The sequence below is a fragment of the Orussus abietinus genome, unplaced genomic scaffold (assembly GCF_000612105.2).
Source record: "Orussus abietinus isolate OABI.00-Male unplaced genomic scaffold, Oabi_2.0 scaffold488, whole genome shotgun sequence".
In the NCBI taxonomy this organism is placed as follows: Eukaryota; Metazoa; Arthropoda; class Insecta; order Hymenoptera; family Orussidae; genus Orussus; species Orussus abietinus.
The window spans coordinates 37,674-60,551 of NW_019394640.1; the positions used below are offsets into that span (position 1 = coordinate 37,674).

The 22,878-nt window shown below is 40.2% G+C and overlaps 5 protein-coding genes across 8 annotated transcripts in view; 2 read left to right on the forward strand and 3 right to left on the reverse strand.

Moving 5' to 3' along the window:
* Positions 1–2,201, reverse strand: part of LOC105703378 (protein unzipped) — a 38,602-nt gene extending 36,401 nt beyond the window's left edge. Inside the window, exon 1 of the mRNA XM_012431738.2 lies at positions 1,892–2,201. The gene's annotated coding sequence lies outside the window, so the exon portion shown is untranslated. The remainder of the gene's footprint in view (positions 1–1,891) is intronic.
* The window catches only part of LOC105703377 (mitoguardin), a 51,978-nt gene extending 37,600 nt beyond the window's left edge, over positions 1–14,378 (forward strand). The window contains exons 5-10 of one of the 2 annotated variants that reach the window (XM_012431736.2): positions 9,476–9,663; positions 11,682–11,819; positions 11,934–12,046; positions 12,303–12,471; positions 12,750–12,983; positions 13,085–13,402. In XM_012431736.2, the coding sequence (XP_012287159.1) occupies positions 9,476–9,663; positions 11,682–11,819; positions 11,934–12,046; positions 12,303–12,471; positions 12,750–12,983; positions 13,085–13,402 (1,160 nt within the window). Of the gene's footprint in view, positions 1–9,475; positions 9,664–11,681; positions 11,820–11,933; positions 12,047–12,302; positions 12,472–12,749; positions 12,984–13,084 lie in introns of both variants that reach the window. The other variant, XM_012431737.2, reaches the window with a different exon arrangement.
* Positions 14,379–15,318: 940 nt separating this feature from the next.
* On the reverse strand, positions 15,319–16,655 carry LOC105703379. Of its 3 annotated transcripts, none has more exons than XM_012431742.1 (5): positions 16,535–16,655; positions 16,249–16,461; positions 16,038–16,162; positions 15,794–15,904; positions 15,319–15,677 (listed from the first exon to the last, which is right to left on the reverse strand). In XM_012431742.1, the coding sequence occupies exons 2-5, from the start codon at positions 16,389–16,391 to the stop codon at positions 15,559–15,561; spliced, it is 498 nt and encodes a 165-aa protein (XP_012287165.1). In that variant the 5' UTR covers positions 16,392–16,461; positions 16,535–16,655; the 3' UTR covers positions 15,319–15,558. The 3 variants fall into 3 exon arrangements, with proteins under 3 accessions (XP_012287165.1, XP_012287166.1, XP_012287163.1); XM_012431743.2 differs by having other exon boundaries at positions 16,249–16,438; positions 16,535–16,626; XM_012431740.1 differs by lacking the exon at positions 16,535–16,655 and having other exon boundaries at positions 16,249–16,528.
* A 176-nt stretch (positions 16,656–16,831) lies between these two features.
* LOC105703381 (uncharacterized protein At1g10890) lies at positions 16,832–18,313 on the forward strand. Its single transcript, XM_012431745.2, has 4 exons — positions 16,832–17,353; positions 17,453–17,742; positions 17,828–18,033; positions 18,102–18,313. Exons 1-4 carry the CDS (start codon positions 17,280–17,282, stop codon positions 18,201–18,203), a joined length of 672 nt encoding a protein of 223 aa, XP_012287168.1. The 5' UTR covers positions 16,832–17,279; the 3' UTR covers positions 18,204–18,313.
* Positions 18,314–18,412: 99 nt separating this feature from the next.
* Positions 18,413–22,117, reverse strand: LOC105703380. The gene is made up of 5 exons (XM_012431744.2): positions 21,854–22,117; positions 20,656–21,159; positions 20,397–20,511; positions 20,170–20,319; positions 18,413–20,105 (listed from the first exon to the last, which is right to left on the reverse strand). Exons 1-5 carry the CDS (start codon positions 21,947–21,949, stop codon positions 19,978–19,980), a joined length of 993 nt encoding a protein of 330 aa, XP_012287167.1. The 5' UTR covers positions 21,950–22,117; the 3' UTR covers positions 18,413–19,977.
* Positions 22,118–22,878: the final 761 nt, after the last annotated feature.

Sequence of the window (22,878 nt, forward strand, 5' to 3'; positions counted from 1 at the left end):
AACATTATGTTAATCCACTTACGATTTCATACGTAACGTAGATAATGTTCACATTAATATTCGTATTTTATTCTTCCGACGCAACGTAGATAACATTCGCTTCCTGGTAAACTGCTAAGTATTCTAGTGATACTTGGGAAGTAAGAATTGATTATGAATTGTGAAGTATTGTCATTAAGAAGGAAAGTACCCTACACCACGAAAAGATTGCATCGATTTTCCCCGAAGACACCGTCTTAAACCCCGAGTTTAGGCTCCGTCGAGGTTATTTTCTGATCTTGTCTGACGTTTTCCCCGTTTCACCGGGGAAATAGTGTTATCAGACCCTAATCAACGCACGAACACGAAGGGTCGCACTGATCGTTACCTAAACCGTGAACTTCAACCCTTCGAATTTCGATCTACCGAGGCCATCCCGTTGTTTGTTCCATTCTCCCGGAAAATTGGCGTTATCGGACCCGAATACACGCATGAGTTCGAAAAGTTGCACGGATCGTTACCTAAAATGCAAACTTCGGTCCTTAATTTTGGCTTTATCAAAGTCACCTCGTCATTTCGTTCTATTGTATTTTGCCGAAGAGTTCTTTTTTTTTTTACCTCACGCTAATCCACGCACGAAAAGGTTGCATCGATCGGCTCCCAGGACGCGAACTTAAACCCTGGAGTTTAGGTTCAGCCGAGGTTACCCCGCCTAGGTGCAATTTGTTCTCAGTACAGGGTCGAGTCGTAGAAACGGCGTTATCAAGCGTTATCAGGCGTTATTAGGCACAAGTTCGCGCACGAACTCCGCAGGACTCTCCTGGAGCGTAACGAGGAAGCGCCGTTGCACTCTCCTTTAACCGTTAAACGCGAGTATTGCATCGGTCGAGGTTTAACGGCCTTAAGGGGGATGGATCGAACTTTCCGTTTTTTTCTCGATATCCTAGAAACGATAACTCGAAGACGGGTAAAAAAAACTTCCATCCTAAATAAACGGATTTCGCTCCAGGATGAATTTCGCTTTTCAGGACCTCCATTCATAGGCTTAACAGTGGGAGCATCCCGAAGGATCCTTTCGAATATTTTCCATTACCCAGCTGAAGTGTTCCTATTCAAGGAATAATTGCCAGGACGAATACCAGAAAATAGATCATTAATCCGTTTCGCCATGATATCCGTAAATATCCTTTCAAGGATTCTAGGCTCGCCCTAAAATTGAATAGGGATGAATGTCCTTCGAAATCCCCGATCATTCCGAACGTTCCATTCCCAACGCGAAGTTTCACTTGCAAATTGTTACTTTTTCTTATGTACGGAGCAGCTCGGAGGCCATTTTCTCATGTAATATAATTACCAGGTCGAAAACTTGGAAATAAAACAAATCCGTTTCGCCGTGATCTCAATAACTATCCTTTCAAGGATTCTGGGCTTGCTTTAAAAAAATGAAAAAGAGTGAATGTATTTCGAAATCCCCAATCCTTTTGAACGTCCATTCCCAACGCGAAGTTTTACCTGCGAATAGTTACTTTTTCTCTTGTGTGGTGCAGCTCGGAAGCAATTTTTTTCCATTTGTCCAAAAGTCCGGGGTAGAGGGGGAGGGGGCCGCGTTTTGTCGTTCGGGCACTTTATTCAGTTTTTTTACGGGCCGTTTTACGAGCGGCGCGTCCTGTCGGGGGAATACCGTTCCACGGTTCCGCATTTCCCGGAGGTCCGCGGACATCCCCTTGCTCTCCTTCCCGTCCCTCTCTCGCTGCGTAACCTGCGCGCGTCGCTCTTCCCCTCTCGCAGGATTTCGCGGCGTGACATTGAAAAAGCCCTCCTCTCCCCGGGCGGCCCAGTGAGCAGATGCCGTTCGCAAAAAAAAAAGATTCAGGGGGGGGTGGGGCGTGGACAGAAAAGCGCGTCTACTCACCCTGAAGGCCCGTCCTCGCGACAAGGGGGATATCTCCTCAAAAAACTGAGAAAATCTCGCGAGATCCCACGCGACCTGCAGGAACGAAGGCGGAAACGTGCCTTTATATCAGGATCTCTCTTCCTCGCGCTCTTCCGGTTCTGCCTCGCTCTGTCTCGCTCCTCAGGTGGCGCCGTCGAAGGTCCCCTTCCTACTCATGCTTGTCTAGTCCTCGCGGCGTCGCGGAGTCTCGCGTGTCAACGTCTCTTTGAACGCGAACTGCGGCAGCGGGGCACTGGACGAGCGGCAGACGCCGATCCGAATAACTCGGAATAACTGACGCCAGAGAGAGCGCGATCCTCGGGCCCGTCCTCCTCCCTTCCTGCCGCGCGCGGCCCGCCCGCCGTCCTCCTCGGCCGGCGCTTCCCCCACTCCTCGAAACCCCCCCCCACCTGTGGTCGTCTCGTCACTCTCGTCCCCGCGCGCAGGCGCATCGCGGCGTCTCTCTCGCGCCCCCAGGGAGACCAGGTTCGGCGGAACCGCGGAAGGGCGCGCTGGTTCGCCGCCCCGCCGCGGCGGCCTTGTGGCGTTGCTGGCGCCCAAACTGCCAGGGTCAGGTCACCGACGAAACGCGGACCCGGGCGGGAGGGGAAGGGTCGAGAACCCGCGGCACTCGCCCGCATAGGGGTGTCTTTGTCGCAGGTACAGAAAGAACGGGATGGAGAGAGACGGACTGGCCTCGGGGCGGAAGGGGAGGGGGCCCGCATGGGGCGCGCGACGCTCAGCTGCCGTATCGACCCCTCACCATTGGATGACACATCCTCCAATAACGGACCCCCGAAAGGATTACGTCACTACGCGTATTATTGACGCCGACCATCCGGCAGCGAGCGGCTACCCCGGTTGTAAGCCTCTCGCTCTTGTCGGAGGCGGTCTCTTTCTACCTCGATCAACCTCCCTACTCGCTATGCGACACCGTTCCCCCTCCCCCCGCCTGTCGACCTCCTATCGATCTGTCTCTTTCTCGCTCGCGGCGCTGGCTACCCCTGTGCGCTCTACCTAGGCAATACCTGTATGCCGCTTTTCCCTCTCTCATCCCCTTTCTCTCGCTCCCGGGGCGTATGCGCGAACCTGGGAAATGTTGGTCACACGGAAACTCAACGGGAGGGTACACGGAGGGGGATCAAGGTCTCCAACGGTAACTGCGATATCACAGGGGCAAGGGCGTTCGCTTTCTGGGGGTCACGTCCAGTCGCACCAGCGGATACCCGGGAACGCGCCTGCAGCCTCCTCGCAGGTCCGTACCTCTCCTCGAGTTTGCCGCAGCAGCCCGAATCTAGACCGAATGCGGGAAAAAGGAAAGATATACGAAAACGACGGCCAAACCATGCGCCATGTTACCTTCTTTTATCAATGGGGTGAATCGATGGAATACCATATTGTAATTAAAATATTTAATATAATGGGATATTATTTTGAAACTCCTTTTAACTTCCTATTCTACTACTACAAATGTATGAATTATACATGAGCGTTTTGGAAATTGAAATGACCCTTATAATTGTTCATTAGCAGTACGTCGGTAGTCGTTATTTTGGGTAGTCATTTTTAATGATTACCCCTCTCGGTGTCTTCCGAGTCGCTTGTTAAATGTATGCTTCGAGCGCGTGCCCGTGAACTAATTCGCACTTCAGTTTGGTGAGAGTGAAGGTACCTACTCGAGCCACGTAGAGGCAGTGCTGGAAAATGTCAAGGAAGAGGACGTAATTTCCCCGAAAGGCGAAGGAAAAGGCTCCATTTTCCTCTCGGAATTTACTTTCTCTAGCACTGCTCTCGACCACTTTATTGCATTTCTGTTTGCTCTTCCGTCATTCATTAACTGTTTTTAGGTAAAATATATTCGCCGCGAATTCGACCCGATCGGGACAAACAATGTTACGGGTGATGCAAGGGAATTTGCTGCAGAAGGGAATTGGAAAGGATTGTAAATCGACTCCTGGACCCCTCTCATCCCGTGGGATACTAAAACGTTCCCGGCCACGAACCTCGCGGTCAACCTCGCCAAAGGGAGGACTGAACTTATCAGAGAAATGGGGCAGCGAATTACAATTGCCGGTTCCGGATATATCACCGATGAGAACTTACCGTGTCTACTTACATGGAATATTAAACCCAGGACGGGGGCGGCGAGAGATTGGCCTTATCGATTTCACGTAAACCTCCGTTCTCCGAACAATACTCTTAAAAATGAACAATTCATAATTACAAGGAATTTTTCCACCGCCTTCAAGTGGTGAATGACAACGAGAGAATGGACCCACCAATCTAATAAGTATATTATTTATTTCTGCAATTAGGTCATTCCAAAAATTGCATCGCTTTTAAGCAACGTATTTTTGAAATGAAACTTCTCATATCACGGTTTTGTAAGTTCGCATGTTAAGAAATGCTTTCTCTCGGTTTATTATTGACATTTAAAGTGAAACGACAATAAAAAAGAAAGAAGTTGCACTTCCAATACGCGTGGCGACCCTGCAAGCATTTTTTAATATATTTTTTAACATATAAATAGGTAGCGGTAATTATAAAACGACTGAAATTTTGGAGTGACTGGTTGCAGTTATTAGTAATAAGATTTATACATATAGTCGTTATCGGTGAAGAGCGAATTCGATCGAATTGGAGCGTCTTTGACGTACCTTTGCCGCCGACAAAAGCCTCGTCGAGACTTGGGGAAGCAGTTTAAGCCGAAAATCCAGCTCTCGAGGGAGGAAAAGCATCGGGCAAGAGCGGTCGTTAACCGAGGAAAATGAGGCTGAAATTTCACTCATGCCGAGCGAAAGTCTGAGCCCTTTCATCGGTGCTGAAGGTTCATCGACGCTTTCTCCAGAGCTTTCTTCTGGAGAGCCACATCCCACCTTTTATCGAGGGCGGCAAAAGAAGGGACCTCCGGAGGTTTCCGGCTCCTCTGGTGGAATAAAGGTTCCGGATTCCCTGGGAACCGGCTTCCCGGGGACACTCCCCGTTGAATCCATTCTCTTTAGGAGGCAGGAGCTTGAATAGAATCAGCTGATGCCGGCGGAAACTCGCCGACGAAAGCTCGCCCGAGTCGTGCCGATCGATCGTCGACGACCCAAAGGCAAGTGGAACGATCGTTACTCCTCGAAGCCGTTCCAGCGAGATCGTGTTCCCGACTTCCCGTTAAATGGGAGTATATTAATATTCAACGTGCCCGGGGAAAAAAGAAAGCGGAAAAATTCGAGGAAAACGGCGTTGCTTACCGATATGTGGAACGATCGTTACTCTTCTCGATCGATGAGGCTGGTGTTCGATTGAACTCCGAGAAGCGAGTTCGGGATTACCGGGAAAAAAAAAAGAATTCCAAAGGAAAATTGGATCGTTTCCCGATCTCCAAGAAATCTATAACATTATAAAGCATTAGATTCGATAACACTGAAAAGAAAGAAACTGAGTGAAAACCGCGTTTTCGTCCAAAAGGAACAATATTACCGGTTCTCCGTTAAAAATCTACGCTTACGGATTAATAGTGATAGTATTTAATTGAAAAATTAAAATGAATTCACGCTTTTTACCTGAAAGGTTCAGTAGAAATGTACATTCTCTTTCATTCTACTGGTATTGATTACTAATCACTCTTCAATCACTGATCACTCTTACAAAACATGTTTTAATCAATCCAGGTGATTTTAAAGACCCAATCGAGTTTTTTTTCGTGAAAAGTGTACTTATGTAGTCAGCAAATGTTGTGCCACGTCATCTGTACATCTGCGTCGGTAAAAAGTAATTCATAAACAATTACATAATGTGATATAATCATTGCCACTTTTTGCCATGTTGCATTTCTACCCTGGACCATTTTCTCGGCAGTTTCTTCTTGAAGTCACGTCTGCCGTATGTTTGATTTTCCGTTACGTATTACCGATGGTAATCACAGCCTGTAATTACATACCTAATGCATTTTCCGATGTCGGGAACAAGCAGGTCACGAGTTTTAGCGTTCACTTATTACCAGCTTCTACGTACGGATTCTCACGTCCTCCTTTGCACGTAATAATGCACCCGATGAGACGAGATGAGCTCGTGATTCTCCCGAGAGTCCCTGATATAACACCGTGCAGAGTAATTACAAATAGCCATTTTCCCCGGGGAGTTGTTGAAGCATCGCTTGGTAAAAGGTGCACCAAAAGAGAGGAGAGAATAGCAGGCGTTATTAGAAAGCACTTTGAAGAAAAGCCTCTCTGTAGAACAAGCGCTCTGCGGTTAAATTTTTGATGCTACTCCCTAGACACTTAACAATTTCTCCGAAGGCGCAACAACAAACTGCTCTCCAGGAAGTTCTTGTCGCAACATTTTGCCTGTTAATCGTAAAATCTCCTTTCTTGGAATCGGAGTGATTTTGATTTTTACTCTGGAATTTTAGAGATTTCCGCAGTTCTATGTGACGCGCACTTTCTGGCGATTTCAGAGCTGCGGAGAAATCGCTTGATGTTTGTACAGTACATGTTGACTGCTTAGAATAAAATAAGATAATTCGATGACACGGGCAATTTCGCCTTGGGTTCTTGCTCGGTAAACTCCCCGTGCTTCGCTGATTGTAGCGCGCGATGTTCCGCTTCACACTCGCTCAGGTACTGGTTAGGTTTTTTTACCCACTTTGCGGCTCCGTGAGAAGAACATGGCTGATAATAGCCGACGTCCTCGGTGACGAATATCCTACTCCATTGCTCAAAATTTCGCGATCAACAATTATTTCCAGGACACGCTACTCGCGATAAAAAAAAATTAAAATTAGTGCACAACTCCCACGCTCGTTGGAAGCTATTTAGCTTGAAACGTCAATAATTAATTTAGAAAGTAACGCACTAGTAAAAACAAAAATTGTAAAAAATGAATATTTCACGTTTATTTTTTCCTTCCCTTCTTGGCATGCGAAAATGCACAAACTTAGCATAAGAAGGTTCGCTAAAAAAATATGATTTATCTGTACAGTTAATTATTTCTCACTCTTCATTAGACTCTCGTAGAGCGGGCTAATTGGGCCGTAAAATATTTCTCTAAGGTGGGGTATTACTTCCCTTTCGACTCGATCTTCCCTTTAAAATCCGACACCTTTCTCCGAGAGCTCTCACGTGTCGACGACGCGACCTCGGCGATCAATTTTTGAGAACGGAGGTCATATAAGGCCGATATTGCGACGACGTGACGCCTAGAGGGGTTGTATACCTTTAAAGAGGTCGCGTCGCGACGCTCCCTGGACTAAAGCCGCTTAAGTAAGCCCCCAACGTTTACCTAGAGCTGATGACAGAACCGTTTTACAGGGTGCAGGCTTTTAAAAAATAGCCAGGAAATTAACGCGCCATTTATTACCGCCGTATATTTCCCAGAAGAAATTTAGAGCGTCATGTGACGCGATCGCATTTTACGCGCGCTTGAAAATAATACGGATCCTATGAAGACCCTTAATATAAACATTTTCATCGTTACCGACTTTGCGTGTACTCGTCTGCATTATTCTGTATCTTTCGATACCAGGAATCCATTGCTTTTGTACATGTGAAAACTCGGTGCAATATTAATCGTTGCGTCGCCGCAGCGTCGCGTCGTGTCTGCACCTGAGTCTTCAGTCAACGGAATAAATCCGAAAAATAAATATTGATGCAGCCGAAAATGCTTAATCGGCATTCGAGAAATACACGGGATGTACAATAGAATATTTCTCGGGCTTGGGAATAAAGAGAAGATTTTATGTTGAATTTATTGCGATCATTCGGGAATGTGTTTGGCTGAAGTACTTGAGGATATTTGAGGAAACGTTGAATTTGTGTTTTCTACGTGGTTTGATCGAGGAATGGTGCTTTCCTTCTCTTGAGATGTTGCTTGAATTTCCAATTTCTGCAAGTTTTGATTGAGAAGTTAGTCGGAAAATTGTGCTTTTTTCCCCCTCACGAATTTGGCGAATAAACTGGCGTCGCGCACCAGCTGGTCGGGAAACGTCATTTAGCGGTGACGCGCGATTTCAGCCCAACTAAGTGCTGCCGGTACTTTCTAATCGTGACTTTGAAGTTAACCGAACGGAAAAAAAAAGCCCCGGTAATTGAGAGGAAAGTCGGCGGGGGATTTTAAGAGGCGCCTAGAAACTGCAGATTTTCCTGCGTGGTCTCTTTTCGCGATATACGAGACGATAGACTTACACGGCAGTTCCGCGGTTCTTGATTGGCTCCAATCGCATTTACTAACTGGTTGATGTCAAATGTTAATCCAGTCGTTTCTAAAATCCCACGATAACAGCCGCAGGTAATCGCAGGAAAACTTAAAACCTGTATCTCTTTTCTGATTATTTTTTAGAAATAATCGAGGCATTATTTCCCGAACGGCAATAAATGTTCAATGAATCACTGATAGTCATTCCTTTAGATTGCGGAATTTTTCGACATTCAGCATGTCGATATAAGTCAACTTACGAGAACACTTGCTCAAAGCTAGTGTTGGAAGAGAACGAATGCATAATTACGGGTGTCATTCAGAAACTTCATGTATATGCAGAACGAGGTTATACGAGCCGGCGAGTTTCAAACGGCGATCGCTATTTTTTTGTACCCGTTCCAGTGATTTATCTCAATAAGGATCTAAGCAAAACTTAGTCTCTACGCCGATCCATTAACGGCGTGACTGTATAAACGAGCCGACTCGTAATCCATGGAAGGAACATCTATAGCCGTGCTCTTCTAAGACTCAGTATTTATGCACAGCTCGCAATATCGATACTCCTTTACCAACACTACATCCAAGTCAATCAAATCTAACAAATTAGTTAAAAAAACCAACAACATATCCATAATACTATCCTAATAACTGTTATCACACTTAACGGGGGTGTATTTATCTGATCTCATTACAACAATTAAATTTGCCCGTAATAATGAGCGTAGTTTAAGTAAAACATCTAAGGAAATGAATTTATCCCATATTCCGTGTTGTCGCCACGTAACTCACAATCATGTAACGTTAGTTTAACATAAAAAAGAATAATGACTAGAACCACTTTCATCATAATCGTTACGTACAAAATCTACAGTATTAATAATAACGCATCAATTAAAGATACGTATAAATTATCAACTCTTACTACTAGAAATTCAGGAGAATTCTCTTACAGAATTGACCGAATTATGCAAGCTGGGAATCCGGATCGATCGGCGGGTTCTAATTAAAATCGCACTAAAATCAATCAACTTGACAAAGTCTAGTGGAAATGGGTCGATAATTATTTCGGGCACGCAGGACGTGGTGCTGGGACGATTGCGCGAAATAATTGATCACTCCTTGCATCGTTGTAAAAATGGGAGAAAATAGGTAAATAAGATCCCGGGAAAATCGGTGCACCGAGTCTGGTCATGCAGCGTGTCTTCCTCGCCGGCATATGCAAATGCATCGAGCTGCGGTGCGGATCGAGCAGCCACTTTTATCCCTTACAAGACAATAGGTACGAATGGGTATCGTTAGAGCAATCTTGCCATCAGCTCCCGGCGGCAGTGAACTCTACAAATAAACGGATATGTAATGCAGTGTGAATCAACGGTACAGGGCTGGAGGCGCTGGAAAGAGCTCTCTACTGCTGGGAGGATGCACTTTCTGCGTTCAGCTCGTCTCTCAACAACGACACCCTCGCTTTGCCGTCCAAAGCCGATGCAGCCTTTACTCGCGATGTCCAGGAGCTCCTTGACCTAGGCTACCATATACAGAACAACGCTGAGCTCCTCTTCATCGATCAGGTATTGCCTCTTCAATATTTACGATACACACTGACAATAACACGTACATGGTCGGGCCCTAGAAAAGAGATGAATCCTAGTTAAATATGGGAACTTTGGGAAATTTCTATTAATTTATACTTCATTCGAAAAATGGGACTCGTTATCGATTAGTCGACTAAATAAATTATAACAGTACCATTAAGAAGAATTACTAGTTTCTGTACATGTGTATTATTATTGGGTCACTAATTTTCTTTGGAGATAATTCTATGCTTAATCCTTTGTAACCCAATTTTTTGATTAAGTCAAGCAATTTATACAACGCGAAATTTGGAAACATTAATCTTCTGATATTAATTGACTGTATATTTATAAATTTATGATTTATATACATTTTTAATCATTAAAATGTTTTTAGATTTACCGCGTTACGTAGGGGTGGTACAATAATGTGCTATTTTAGGTATTGTCGGAAAAATAAAATAAGATTTTCAAAAAGTAGCGGTAAATAGGTATGTAACGGGGTTAAATAAAACTGCCAGCAAGGCGGCAAGAAGTGATCAACATTACCGGAGAATACATTATTAATTAATACGTGGTTCGTTTTGTTGCAAGAAATACATTTTCGAACTTTAATACATTTTTCCGCGAACACATGGAATGGTCCAATCTTTTTTCAGAGGGAATGCTAAAATTTTACGTAGTTTCTTCAACGTTGGGAATGATAAATCTCAAGTAGGTTCGGCGCTACCTAATGATAGGGTTTTGAAAATGACATAACATGCATAACGCCTATTGAATGGCTAATACGATGCGTACATCGTGCGTGGGCAAGACGTACCGAGTCTAGTAACTCGATCGTAAGTGTCACTGAACCGAAGTAATGGAGAATAGACATACTAATCGACCGAAGGAAGGATGATATCGAGGCGCAGATTTATTCTACCAAAAGTTCTCCAATTAACGCGAATATGTTCCTTGTCTCGTAAAAAAGTTGGCTGAAACTTCAGCCGGAAACGTCGCGATGAAAAATTATTAACCAAAGAGCAACCGAATTATTCGAATTGAGTCCATGTCAGAGATAATGCGACCATCTTCGAGTCGAGGCTCATTTGCTGATCGGTGATAACAAGTATCAGCATCCAACGTCATTTGTACACGTCCCTCGAGCTGTGCACATTATTTACTCGTTAATCATTATTTCAGGATGGAAAGAATTCTTGAACTTATTCAATTTACTCCCTGCCAAGTCGGTGCAATTAATGCACTGAGTCATTTAATCTAACAGGAAGAGTCATCATTTGTCTCGCAGGAGGAAATTCGCGGGCCAATGACAGGGTTCGTCTCGCAGCACTCGGGGCTATCATCATATAAATATTTAGGCACGTTGCATACATAATGTCCTCGTTGAGGAACTGCATTACTGCACCGGCAGAGCGGACCTGCTCTGTATGCAAATGAGGACATGGTTGAAATATTCTTTTCCGCTTTAGTACGCGGGTTCAATAATTTATTTTATTTGACTAATGTGCGTAATCGCGACTCTCGTGCGAAACAAGGACTACGATAACATTGCTTGTAAAATCATTTTTCCGTGTATGCAGCCAAGAGGCTGATATCTGCATTTACTTATTATTTATGGAAAGTCCCATGATGTAGCTAAAATAAATTATTTTTAGGGAAAATACGTTCCTAGTTAAGAAATCATTCACTCAGGGTAAGCTGTAGTCATTCAACCGGACACTATCCAATCATAAGTAGAATCATAGGTAGAGGATGTGAACGCCACCGACGATGTCGAAGTGAAAATTATCATTGATAACCGAGCTCGCATCTGTCCCATACCACGCTACTTATAGCGTCTTAACGGTGTAATTGTGCGATCGAACACATGTATTTACCGCGAAAACTGAAAGTCACCCGGATTGCTGGAAAGTTGAGAATTATCCCGGCATCGCGTAACTCTTAATTAAAGGCAAAAGCCGAGGAATCGAGCACCAATTGGCCGGTAATTTACGAGAATTTTTCTCTCGCAGCATTCCGTGCTATTCCGCAACGAGAGCGAGGAAAGCGAGAGCAGCCACAAGCCATCAAACGTGGGCACCCGATTGTCCAACAAAGATAAACAGGATGCAGCATCTTCACCGGAGTCCTTCGAATCGGCCAGAGACGGGGTACGAAATAATTTACTAAAAAATTGTAAAAAATGTTCATTTAATTCCTACGCAATTTCACGTTACTACATGAATTACTAAGCGAGATAAAAATACCATAACACCAATTCACAGGTCGCAGATTTGCGGGAATTCGAGGAGTTCTCCGAGTTCTTCCCTCATTTCGAGAAGCAGAAGCTGTACCACACTGCGCTTAAACACCACGAAGATAAAACCATCCCCTGCAGGTAGACGTGCCATATTTAGTAGGACAATATGTTTTATAAAAATCGCCTTTTTAATTCTGTCATCGCAATTTGGAGTACTCTTGGTCCGAGTTTCTGATAAATGTTTCGAGTGGCTTGGTGAGTCTGCTGTTATCTCGAGTGGCCGGGCTTGTCTCGTTTTCTAACGAGCCAGTCTCGAGTGCATAGCATAATCGAGCTCATCCTAATTACCCAGTACTAGAACTACCCTGATGTATTTCTTTTCTCTTGTTTTCAGGCGGCTACACACGGAACTCGTAAAGTGCGGCTCGGATGTGGAGTACCTGGCGAAGGTGCACTGTATTCGGCAAGCATATTCAAGACTCTTCAGCTGTCCAGGGACTGCGGTATGGATAGCCGACATAGGACGACAGGTTATCAGTGACCTGATAATGTACGCCGATCGGGTACGTGTTTGTCCACATTCTTGTGAAACGCCACAAATTTGTTGTAGTAACAAATTCTGGCATTAAAAAACCTGCAACCAATTTATGGTATTATATCATCTGCATCACATTCTTGATCCTACAAAATCTACAACAAATTGTTTCATATTAAAAATTGAAATAAATTTTGTGGCATTAAAAATCGCAACAAACGTTTGGTACTACACAATGTGCAAACCATTTTTCACGTTACAAATTTCCAACGAATTGTTAGTATTAAACATGTACAACGTACACAGGATCCCAAGGACTACCTGACACATTACGAGAAGATGATGGAGTTCCTGCAGGATTCCGACAACCACGCGATGATGCAGGAAGAGCTCGCTGCCCGGGGTGTCAAGTGTATAAACTTTTATGACGTCCTCGTCGATTTCATTCTGCTGGACGCCTTCGAGGAGGTGGAGAAGCCGCCGTCGTCCATCAAGGCCATACTACAGAATCGCTGGATCTCGGCTAGTTTCAGAGAAACGGTAAATGTAATAGATACGTCGGTTGGGCATTTTTGTATTATTACTTATTACACGCTTCCTGGGGTTGACGGGAAAAATGTGTATATCTATATCCGTTCCAGGCCATAGGAACCGCGGTGTGGTCCGTGCTGATGGGCAAACGTCAGATGCTGAAGTACGATAAGGGTTTCCTCGCTCACTTTTACTCGATATCGGAGCAGGTCTCGCCGGTCCTTGTTTGGGGCTTCCTGGGACCGGAAGGAAGTCTGCGCTCCACCTGCCAGTACTTTCGCGATCAGGTCATCGAGTTTCTCGTTGATATATTCAATTTCTTCAAGGTCAGGTACACGAATGTCGACGATCTCGCCGAGGACGTACTGAAGGAAATGAGGGTCAGGGTCGAGAATATAAATCAGAGGCTATCCCTGGAAGGCTGTTAGTAGAGCCGGAGTCGCTGGTGATAATAGCGTACAATTTCGCCGCAGGAACGGAAGATAGTCGACTCCGGAGTTGCGCTTTCGTCCCAGCTCGTAGTTCCTCGTAGAACCGCAGCTTGGAAATTCTTCAGCCTTGACCATTGTTCCAAAACCATGGTAATCATCCGGCTGAGAGAAAGTATTTCCTTCCGAGTCATTAGATTTACGCTATATGTAGGAAAAAGGTGCGAGTACTCCATACCTCTAGACAAGAAGAAATTCATGCGGTTTGAGGATTGCGTCGTATCGATACGATTATTACGCCGGGAAAGGTAGTCGTTTGATAAAATATACATTATAATTATCTGCAGGCATTGAAAAGCAAAGGTCGATAATTGTGCGAGATCGCGTTTCTATCCGACAACGAGGCGGATTTAATTTTGCGAATGTATTTCCTTAAATTTGCTTAATGAGGATGCTATCATGTGGTATGGTCACGTCGATTGCTGCCGAATCAAACAATCTCGTCTTATATTAGCGCGAAAAGATCACATTCCCAAATTCGTTTTACTCGAATTTGTAAGCCTCTTTTTCTTGTTACCTTTTTACCTTTGTACGTTTTAATTCTAGGGCTATTTGACTAACCGGCGTGAATGCCAAACTGCCTACTGTACTGTCATGAAATATGGTTTGGGAGACTACTAGTGTCTAATTCCACTAGTTTGGACGTGTTTTTCACGATTGAATACCTCGAGACACAACAATGATAGTAATCTGTAGTGCAGTAACATGTAATAAGTCGTCTTATACGTAGAAATATGTGATAAGTCGCTCAGCACATTTAATTTATTAAGACATTATCGTAAACCATAGTTCCTCATTCAAATGAAAATGCATGGTATGAATTTCTTAATTTATATATATTTTGTTATAATGATCATTAGGTTGCGACAAATATGTATAGTAAATCAATGATTAATATATATACGTTTACACGTAATTCAATGTAGTTAGAATTGTTTCATTTAATTCTGATAAGTTAAAATGGATAACTTAAATATTTTCTTCAAATGTAAATCGTCATGGCCTCATTTATTACGTAAGAAAATATTCCAAATTTATAATGTATTAAGTTTGGGCTTATAAATTATTATTAGGTGAATGTCTTTGATATTGAATAACAATGTCGTAAAATATTAGGTCACCATCATTGTCCGTAGTTTATAGACAATGCACTGTCCAAAGTATTAGTGCTTTAAAAAATTGTTATCAGGTAATTCCAATAATTGATATTACCATTATTTTGTTTTATGCGAAATCGATTACCACCCTCTTTAAGTTACAGATATTTTTTATTGTCAATGGAACCAATCTTAACAAGTCAAGACGAGCAGAAAGTATGTCGATACCGTGATATGTTTATTAACACGAATCCTTTTATAACATCCCATACGTACTAATATGCGTTTCATAAACATTAAAAAATATCTCTGTTCAAGATTAACATGGAATATAGAATTAATTTGTCATTAAACGTCGTGTACCTTTTATAGAATATTTTTATCTTATCAGATATATAGGAATCTCTGTTGATTAAATTGTTCCTGAGGTTGAGACAAACTTAATCCATTGTTAAAATGTTTACAGCTTTTAAGGTTAACATAATATAATGATGTGTATTGTATCTCATTCTTTCATTTATGACAATGTTATTACACGAATAAGCACATTTACAGGTCATTCCAACTAATGTATAATTTACAAAAAACCAAAAGGTTTCATTTATAGATGAAAATATGAAGTTCCGCCAATTTGTTAACATAATTTATAATTCACTTTTAGTATATTGTTTCAAATAATACCTAATGAACTGCTAACATATTTGTATTTAATCAAGTTTGACAACCATAATGCAATATAAAATTCAACACATCCCAGAATTAGTTATTTCGACATTTTATTAACACGTTAAAATTATAATAACTTAATCCGTATGCATACATATGCATTGTTTACAGATAGAATATAACGAACAGTGATTTTACATTAACCAGAGATGTAATGTACTTTTTAGGGTGGAAGGTTTTTTGAATTAAAAATTTGGACATTAGAATTTGAAAAACAAATATGTATTGCTGTTAAATATATTGCCTCCCCCAGGCTGTCACATTCTTTATAAATTATTCAAAAAACATGTCAAACAATTCATCATCAGATTCTTCTTCGTCAGTTGATGGAACATCAGGCATTATTTGAGTAATCTTATGTCTACGTTTATATTTTGCAAAATCTTCTCTAACTGTAACAAAGCAAAAACATCATTACCATACATTATTGCTTATAGGAGTGGGTCATAAATTCAGTCTTTGAAGTACATAACTGCATAAATTATACAAAATGTGTCACTAATAATACCTTCAACATTCTTCTTTGCTGTGACCCACACTGGTTGATATAAACGTTCTGGATCAAGTAATATTTGAGGATATTTACAGTCATCTGCATGTAGTTTTAACCATGGTATCCCTAGTAGGTAATTATTACAATGTTATTGTAAAACATTAATAATTTTCAACTCAAATAAAAAATGTATTGTATAAAAACAAAATGATTACAGCCGATAACATAAAATCCCACATAGATTAAATATAACATTTACATTTATGAGCTTTATAAAGGGTAATCTTGATCTCTCGTCCTAAATTTTCATGTGTTGTTTCCTCTTCGATTACTGTCCCAAATAAATTGAATCCAATGTAATACTTATTGTTATCTACAATCGTGCTAAAATTATAGCATGAAATATAACCTTATTGAAATACTGGTTACCGTAAACAGTGTACAGAAAATTATGTACGCTTCGGACATACCTAAACTGAAAATGATCATCTTTGATACAAAGATAATAATCTGTCACGTCACAAAGCATTACACGAATAACAACAGTGACGTCCGTTTGGTACCACATAATCTTTGGTATTCGTAAATCACAAATAAGTTTCGGGCAGTCCATATTCCGATTTAAGTTACAATGAAGGAATCAAATCGCCCTATCGATTTCTGTAATGTTTCACAAAATCATGCTTAATCATTTTATAAGTAATATTGTGTAATACAAAAAATGATCCACCGGAAAGAATTCAAAACAAAACACACCGGTAGCTCTATATTGTATGGATGACAAGGTGTGTTCCCATGGGGGTTTTATTTTTCACTCGCTGCGTCTTCCTAAACGCCGCCATATTGCAATATATTAAAAGTGTCATTGGTTAGTTATGTGTTACTATTCTAAGCGAGAAGGAGAGAGAAGACCCAAGCACCGATTTAATTGACCTTTGTTCACAAAGGAAGCTAGTAAATCATAGCGCATGCTCATAATTCATTGAAAGGTAGTTTCCTTGTGTTCAGGGATAAGCAAGACGATTATCGTAGATGTACATATATTTCCCGTGAATGGTGTCAGATGGCGCAAAAATAGTTTAGTTATTCAGAATTTCAACGTAGAGGCACCTCATACATTCACGTAAATTGTTTTTTGGAGCCATAACTTATTGAACTTATCCGGTTATTATACTCCGATAAATTCCAACCTATTTTCCCTTGCAGAAGTGTTTCCATCCTCCAGAACTTGAAAGTTCTGTTTACAAAAGAATATCCAGACGACACAAAGTCAGATGACAACTCACGAAACATCTCGAATTTGGGCAATTTCGAGTTATCCTAAGAATACCTCGTAAAAAGAATCATGGCAACTAAAAGTTGTACAGTTTAATGTAAACTGTTACAATTTGTTCATACTGTTAGGGACGAAGTGTTTCTGTGGCATTGTTTATGTATCTCACTCAGCGTCTATTGTATATCTATAGTTCTTCTTGAAATAGAATTGCTACAGTATTTAATAATGGCTCGATACTCCAGCGATTCAGACTCAGATCGCAGTGGCAGGTATCGGAAAAGGCATTCTAGAAGATCGAGGTAATATTCACCTGTGCCAGTATTGTATGAGGTTACCTGGCGTTATTCTGTGATCTGGAAAATACCCATTTCTTTATGGACTTTTTATATACTCATCAGATCAAGCAGTTCCGACTCTAGTGATAGTTCGTCATATAAAAGGAGATCGTCAAAACACTCAAAGGGCAGACGCCGACATCGATCACGCTCCAGAAGTAGAGATAGATCATCTAGAGGTTATAAATCGTCACAAGGTACTTCTCGACGATATCGGTCACGAAAGTCTAGATCATTTTCACCAGAACATATTAAGAAAAAAGTCAGATCTACATCAAGGGAAAAATCAGGCAGCTGTTCCAGTAATTCACAGTCTAATGTAAAGTCTCTTATATGCGATAAGATACAAAAAGGTAATGTCATTAATGACATTAACAGCAAACATGATCATTATATGTATTTGACCACATTCTGAAAATATTACATTTGTAAGTTCAGATGAATTCTCCATCGAACCTAGAATTAAAGAAAGTGTACTAGACGAAATCAATTCAGAAGGATTTATTCAGAGGCCATTCTCATCGTCGGCACAGGATGAGCAGAGCAAGTTTCGGAATATCGTTATAGATATTTCTACAGAAACGATCAGAGTACCTCCTGTGAACAATACATCTATTCTTGTGGATAGTATATTTCACACATCGGTAAAAAATATTCGATACTTTGAAAAGTGTTGTTTCTATATTTTACATTACCTGTTTATTTATTTCAGATAATGGTCGACCATGATGCAAGATTTGATAAATGGGTGAAAAAATTATACACTCTTAGACAAAAAGCTATCACAGAATTAATACACACAAATGTCTCTTGATGCTTCAGTTTTCTAGTTAATGTGTATTTATCCTAATAAATTGTTTTATATAGAACGTAAAATTGGCTCTGTACAAAAATTGACATTAAATTACACATTCGACACAGTGTCATTATATCTTTTAATGAAAATCCATGTACCAGTTATGAAACTTCTGACAGGCGATATGTTTAGGTTTTTAAAGAGTTTATTAAAAGAACCAATGTATGTATATTTCTTTTATTTATTATAGGAATTTACAATTTTCATATATGTACTTACGAACTAAATATCGAATAACAACTTCTAACAACGAAAGAATTGTGGCTTTGGTTTAATTGGAAGATATTACGTTGCCCCAGTCATTGTTTTAGACTGCTCTACCATATTGATCATCAAGTTGTTTATATTTATAAAATTGGGTCGATTTAATTTATTTTTCAATTGTTCTGTATTTAAAACAAAATTGTACACACAATACACTTATTTTTGTTTTGTATTCTCAACAGATCATCTGTCAAAATTAAAATGACGGATGAAAAGAAAAATTTTAATTCAAAATAATAATAGTAAATACAAAAATGCATGCAACAGGAACTAATATTTGTAAATGTGTTTTAAACAAAACAGGATTAGGGAGTACTTCTTTACTATTTTGAAAAACAATGTAATATTTACTAAGTGTTAATATAAGGAGGAACACCAGAAACGAGCAAATTTGTTCTGAAGAAACACGTTCCATTTATACTACGTTTAATGATGTGAGGAGTTAATAATTGCAAGTAAAATGGAAAAAACCCTTTAAATATCATCAACTTCAAAATACACAAATATCATGAATTGTTACTATTTATCTTGTCACTGCAACTGATTGGAATGTGCGACTCGATACACCTCTTTTCAATTCAACCACGAATAGTTGTACTGTTCATACCAAATCTTTATGTACGTGTGCACTAAACATGTTTTTAGTGATGAAATAGGCATATGTAACAAATACGTATGTCGTAAATTGAAACTTTAATAACATTTGTCATATAATTGACGGAATATTGAAGGGACGAAAGTTTCTTTTTTTTCAGAATGACGTGATTAAGGTATTAAAGATTTCTGACTTTGTTCCCTTTCTCAAAAAAGCGATTATTTATGATCAACATAAGAATTAGCATCTTTTACATAGAAGTAATCACATTGAAACACTGTTTCGATTAGGCCATACTTTAAATCTTAGCACAAAGAGTAAATATCCTCTCTCTTATCATAACCCTCTCTTTTGTGGTTTAGTTTATCCATTACTTGGCCTTGATTAAAGGAACTTAAAATAACAAGTGTATAATAAAAAGTGTACTTGTATAAATTCTTGGCAAGGAAAATAGAGAAGATAATTAACTTATAAACATCCTGATAATATGAATCATATGGGTGCTAAAATATCTAAGGACTTTTAAGGCTATGGCAAACTAAACCTACCACTCGCAGCTGAAAGACAACAAAACACTGCTGATTTTTAATTTAATGTTTTTAAGGTTGTATTGTTAACTGGTCCAATCAACTGCAGTTGGACACTCAAGTGTAATACTCTGTTGGCAATTCATCCGTTCGATCTCATACCGGGCGGCAATTCTACACAAAATGAATTTGCCAACATGGAATTTAACAGTTGACAGAATTTTCTCTGGTATTAGTATGACATAAATATAAGGTGTATTAATTTCGCCATAGCCTTAAGAGAAAACATGTACCTATATTCTCAGTTATTCTAAATTGATATGTAAAGTAATGGAAAAACGAAAAATTACTTCTTCCCCTCTAACTTTTGACCATCGGACGGGAGTACATCTTCTAAATTTAAAATATTAAGTTCCAAGATATTCCTCCCAGCAAACTGACCAAACATACCACCTGATGCGCTACGTTTAAATACTGCAAATAGAAATATTTTTAAATTAATAACCTGAATTTACTGCTGTTATAATGTTTAACTTACCATTACTATTGTTTACTTTCTCCAACATGTACGTTGGTAAATCTTGGCATTCTTGGGAAATATAAGGTCCAACACTAGACATATCAGTAATTGGAGGTGTTACGACTCTCATAGTTTCTTGCACAACTTCAGTATTTACGTCGTAATAGCCTGTTGAGAAAAAAATTGTTCGAATACAATCTAACAAATGATTATTAAAAGTAAGCTGTAATTAAAAGTAATCTTACCATGGTACATTTTATTTAGAAGATCAAACATATTAATTGGTGGTAATACACGTTGGCGATTCAATGGCATAACAAAGCAACAACGTCTGTCTATATCAATGATACCAGTTTTATTCTGTTAAATAAAAATTGTAGATTAAAAAATATGGTAAAGTTTTATAAAAATGTCTAAAGGACTAAGACAAAAATTTTATCCCTAAACGAGACATGCATAATGTTACTTTTATGTTTGCAAATGCAGTAAAAATAGAAAACTTACATTATAGAAATCATGAATGAAACGGCCTTGTCTTCCTCCACGGAAGTCAGGAACATCAATCTTTTCATAATCCCCATTTTCAAGATCAATTTCAAAGCGCTCTTTAAAGAAACCTTTAACTGGATATTCTATAGAACGGAAACTATTAGCTGCTTGCATGACTTCATGTTGTTCTTTTAAAATGTCATCCAGATTAGGCATTTCAGGGTACTCATCATGATGAGTCAAAAGTGTCAGAGGTATTTGATTATGAGCATAAGGCAACTTGATCGAGTTGTCGTATGGAATGCTATACCAGCCAGTACGTAATCTATGCATCTGCGCTCGTCCATATTGCCTGTAGATAAATACCCCGCTTATCATACCAATGCTGACTACAAGCATTGCTGCCAAACAAAGAGCCGTCATGGCATTTGGTCGAAGAACTCGATTTTCCAAAATTAGGTAGTGCCCAATGCATTTCCTCTTTGTAGTTTGAGACTCCAAATCAATCTTAGACTCGTCCTAAACACATAAAATGGTCGTTTACTCTAATAAAAACTATTTAAAAAAAAGACAAAAAAATCATGCATTAAAAATAATGTACATGTGTGCCAATCAAATTGTGAAACTAATACTGCAAAGAAATAATGGCTAAATGAAATAACGAATGTTACACATCTTCATGATACATTTACAAGATTAATACCAATTAACTGTACACCCATAGCTGTTATCTTTCAGTCTAGTGTATGACCTGCCATGTTTTCATAACATCGTGTTGTGTTGTCAAAATCCAAAATAATGATTTTCAAAGATTATTTCACTTTATGTACAGCGATTGCTTGTAACGTGTATCCTTATTTGTTGTCTAAGTGCTGTGTTAATTATTGGACATTAGAAGACCATATTGGAATTAAGTCTCTATTAAATTGTTTACGATGCTTTATCCGAATGTTTTCAGATCAGACAAAACATCATAAAATGTTTATAAACAGTTATTACTGAAAATAAATTCATTTCAAGAAACATAATCTAACTGAAGTACACAGTATACATTAATGCACCTTTGGCATCAAAAGTCCTGTTATCAATCATAATATATCCAAAGTCACAACAGAATTCATGATCAAAGTATCGTCCATAACGAATACACTAAAATCTACGCTTAAAAATCCGGAAAGACCGATTAAAATGGAATTGAGTAAAATCTATAAACCTTTGGATTTTCCTCGACAACCAATGGCTGCTCCATTTTATCCGAAGCCGCCGTTACCGTTTTTTCCCCTCCAATGGCTTTCGTGAGAATCGTCATAATTGGGCTGGTTTCGCTCAGATAAAAGCAAAGCTAACAGGAATCAATTCCTTCCAGTAGCGGCCACCGAGGAACTGCGACGTATTACTCAAATGTATAATCAAGAACTCGGCAACAATAACGCCTAACAATCCACCAACAGCGACCGAACGGCGATTGATCGGCGGCAGCGGTTCTCAGTTAGCTTCCCAACACTTTCCTCAGTGGTGATCAGTCTCCCGAAGTTCACTCGATCGCCCCCTGCGGTATCCGCTAGGTGATAAACTTCCATCTTGTCCATTTGTTTCATCGCATAATTTACTTTTTGGTCTTCCACCTTTATACATTTTGATACAAATACTGGTTACGAATCTTACGGCTTCAAGTAGCCGTTATCAGCCGTTATAAACAGTTATAAACAAACATCAATGCACATATATGCATACATTTCAAATTTCCAAGGCTGATTTCGAATGTGCGCGGATTTTTGGATGCATAAAGTGCAATCCCCTTAATAGCCAATGAGAATCTCTCTTAGAGGTAAATAGGTGAACTCTCATTGACTATTGACGATATTGCGCATGCGCTTTGCACGTTTAGTTTGGGGTAATAAACTTCGTGCCTGTGTAGAAAACTAGGGACGTATTATACGTTGTAATATACGTGTAGAACAGAGATGAGTTGGGAGATTGCTTACGGGCAGGATCGTGCGATCGATCCTGTGCTGCCCTCTGGTTTCGTACGTTAGCTTTCACCGTTTTTTGCCCCCAAGGGCGGCGCAACGAATTTCTGGTAGGGGCTCGCGCAATCGCGATGGCTGTGCCATCTACCAGTTGCCGTTGGCGGCTCACGTATTCGTGATGGTAATACCATGCGGCAGTTGACGGTGGTGGCTTACCATTATGGCAATCTCCAAACTCATCTCTGCCAAATCAGAGATGAGTTGAGAG

Coding starts and splice junctions, on each gene's coding strand:
- LOC105703379 (XM_012431742.1), bottom strand. CDS start 16,391: ATGGACTGCCCGAAACTTATTTGTGATTTACGAATACCAAAGATTATG. Junction 15,905..16,037: donor CCTTTATAAAGCTCATAAAT/GTAAATGTTATA, acceptor ATTACCTACTAG/GGATACCATGGTTAAAACTA. Junction 15,678..15,793: donor AGCAAAGAAGAATGTTGAAG/GTATTATTAGTG, acceptor GCTTTGTTACAG/TTAGAGAAGATTTTGCAAAA.
- LOC105703381 (XM_012431745.2), top strand. CDS start 17,280: ATGGCTCGATACTCCAGCGATTCAGACTCAGATCGCAGTGGCAGGTAT. Junction 17,354..17,452: donor AGGCATTCTAGAAGATCGAG/GTAATATTCACC, acceptor TATACTCATCAG/ATCAAGCAGTTCCGACTCTA. Junction 17,743..17,827: donor ATGCGATAAGATACAAAAAG/GTAATGTCATTA, acceptor TTGTAAGTTCAG/ATGAATTCTCCATCGAACCT.
- LOC105703380 (XM_012431744.2), bottom strand. CDS start 21,949: ATGACGATTCTCACGAAAGCCATTGGAGGGGAAAAAACGGTAACGGCG. Junction 21,160..21,853: donor TTGTCGAGGAAAATCCAAAG/GTTTATAGATTT, acceptor TTATGTGTTTAG/GACGAGTCTAAGATTGATTT. Junction 20,106..20,169: donor GAAAGTAAACAATAGTAATG/GTAAGTTAAACA, acceptor TTCTATTTGCAG/TATTTAAACGTAGCGCATCA.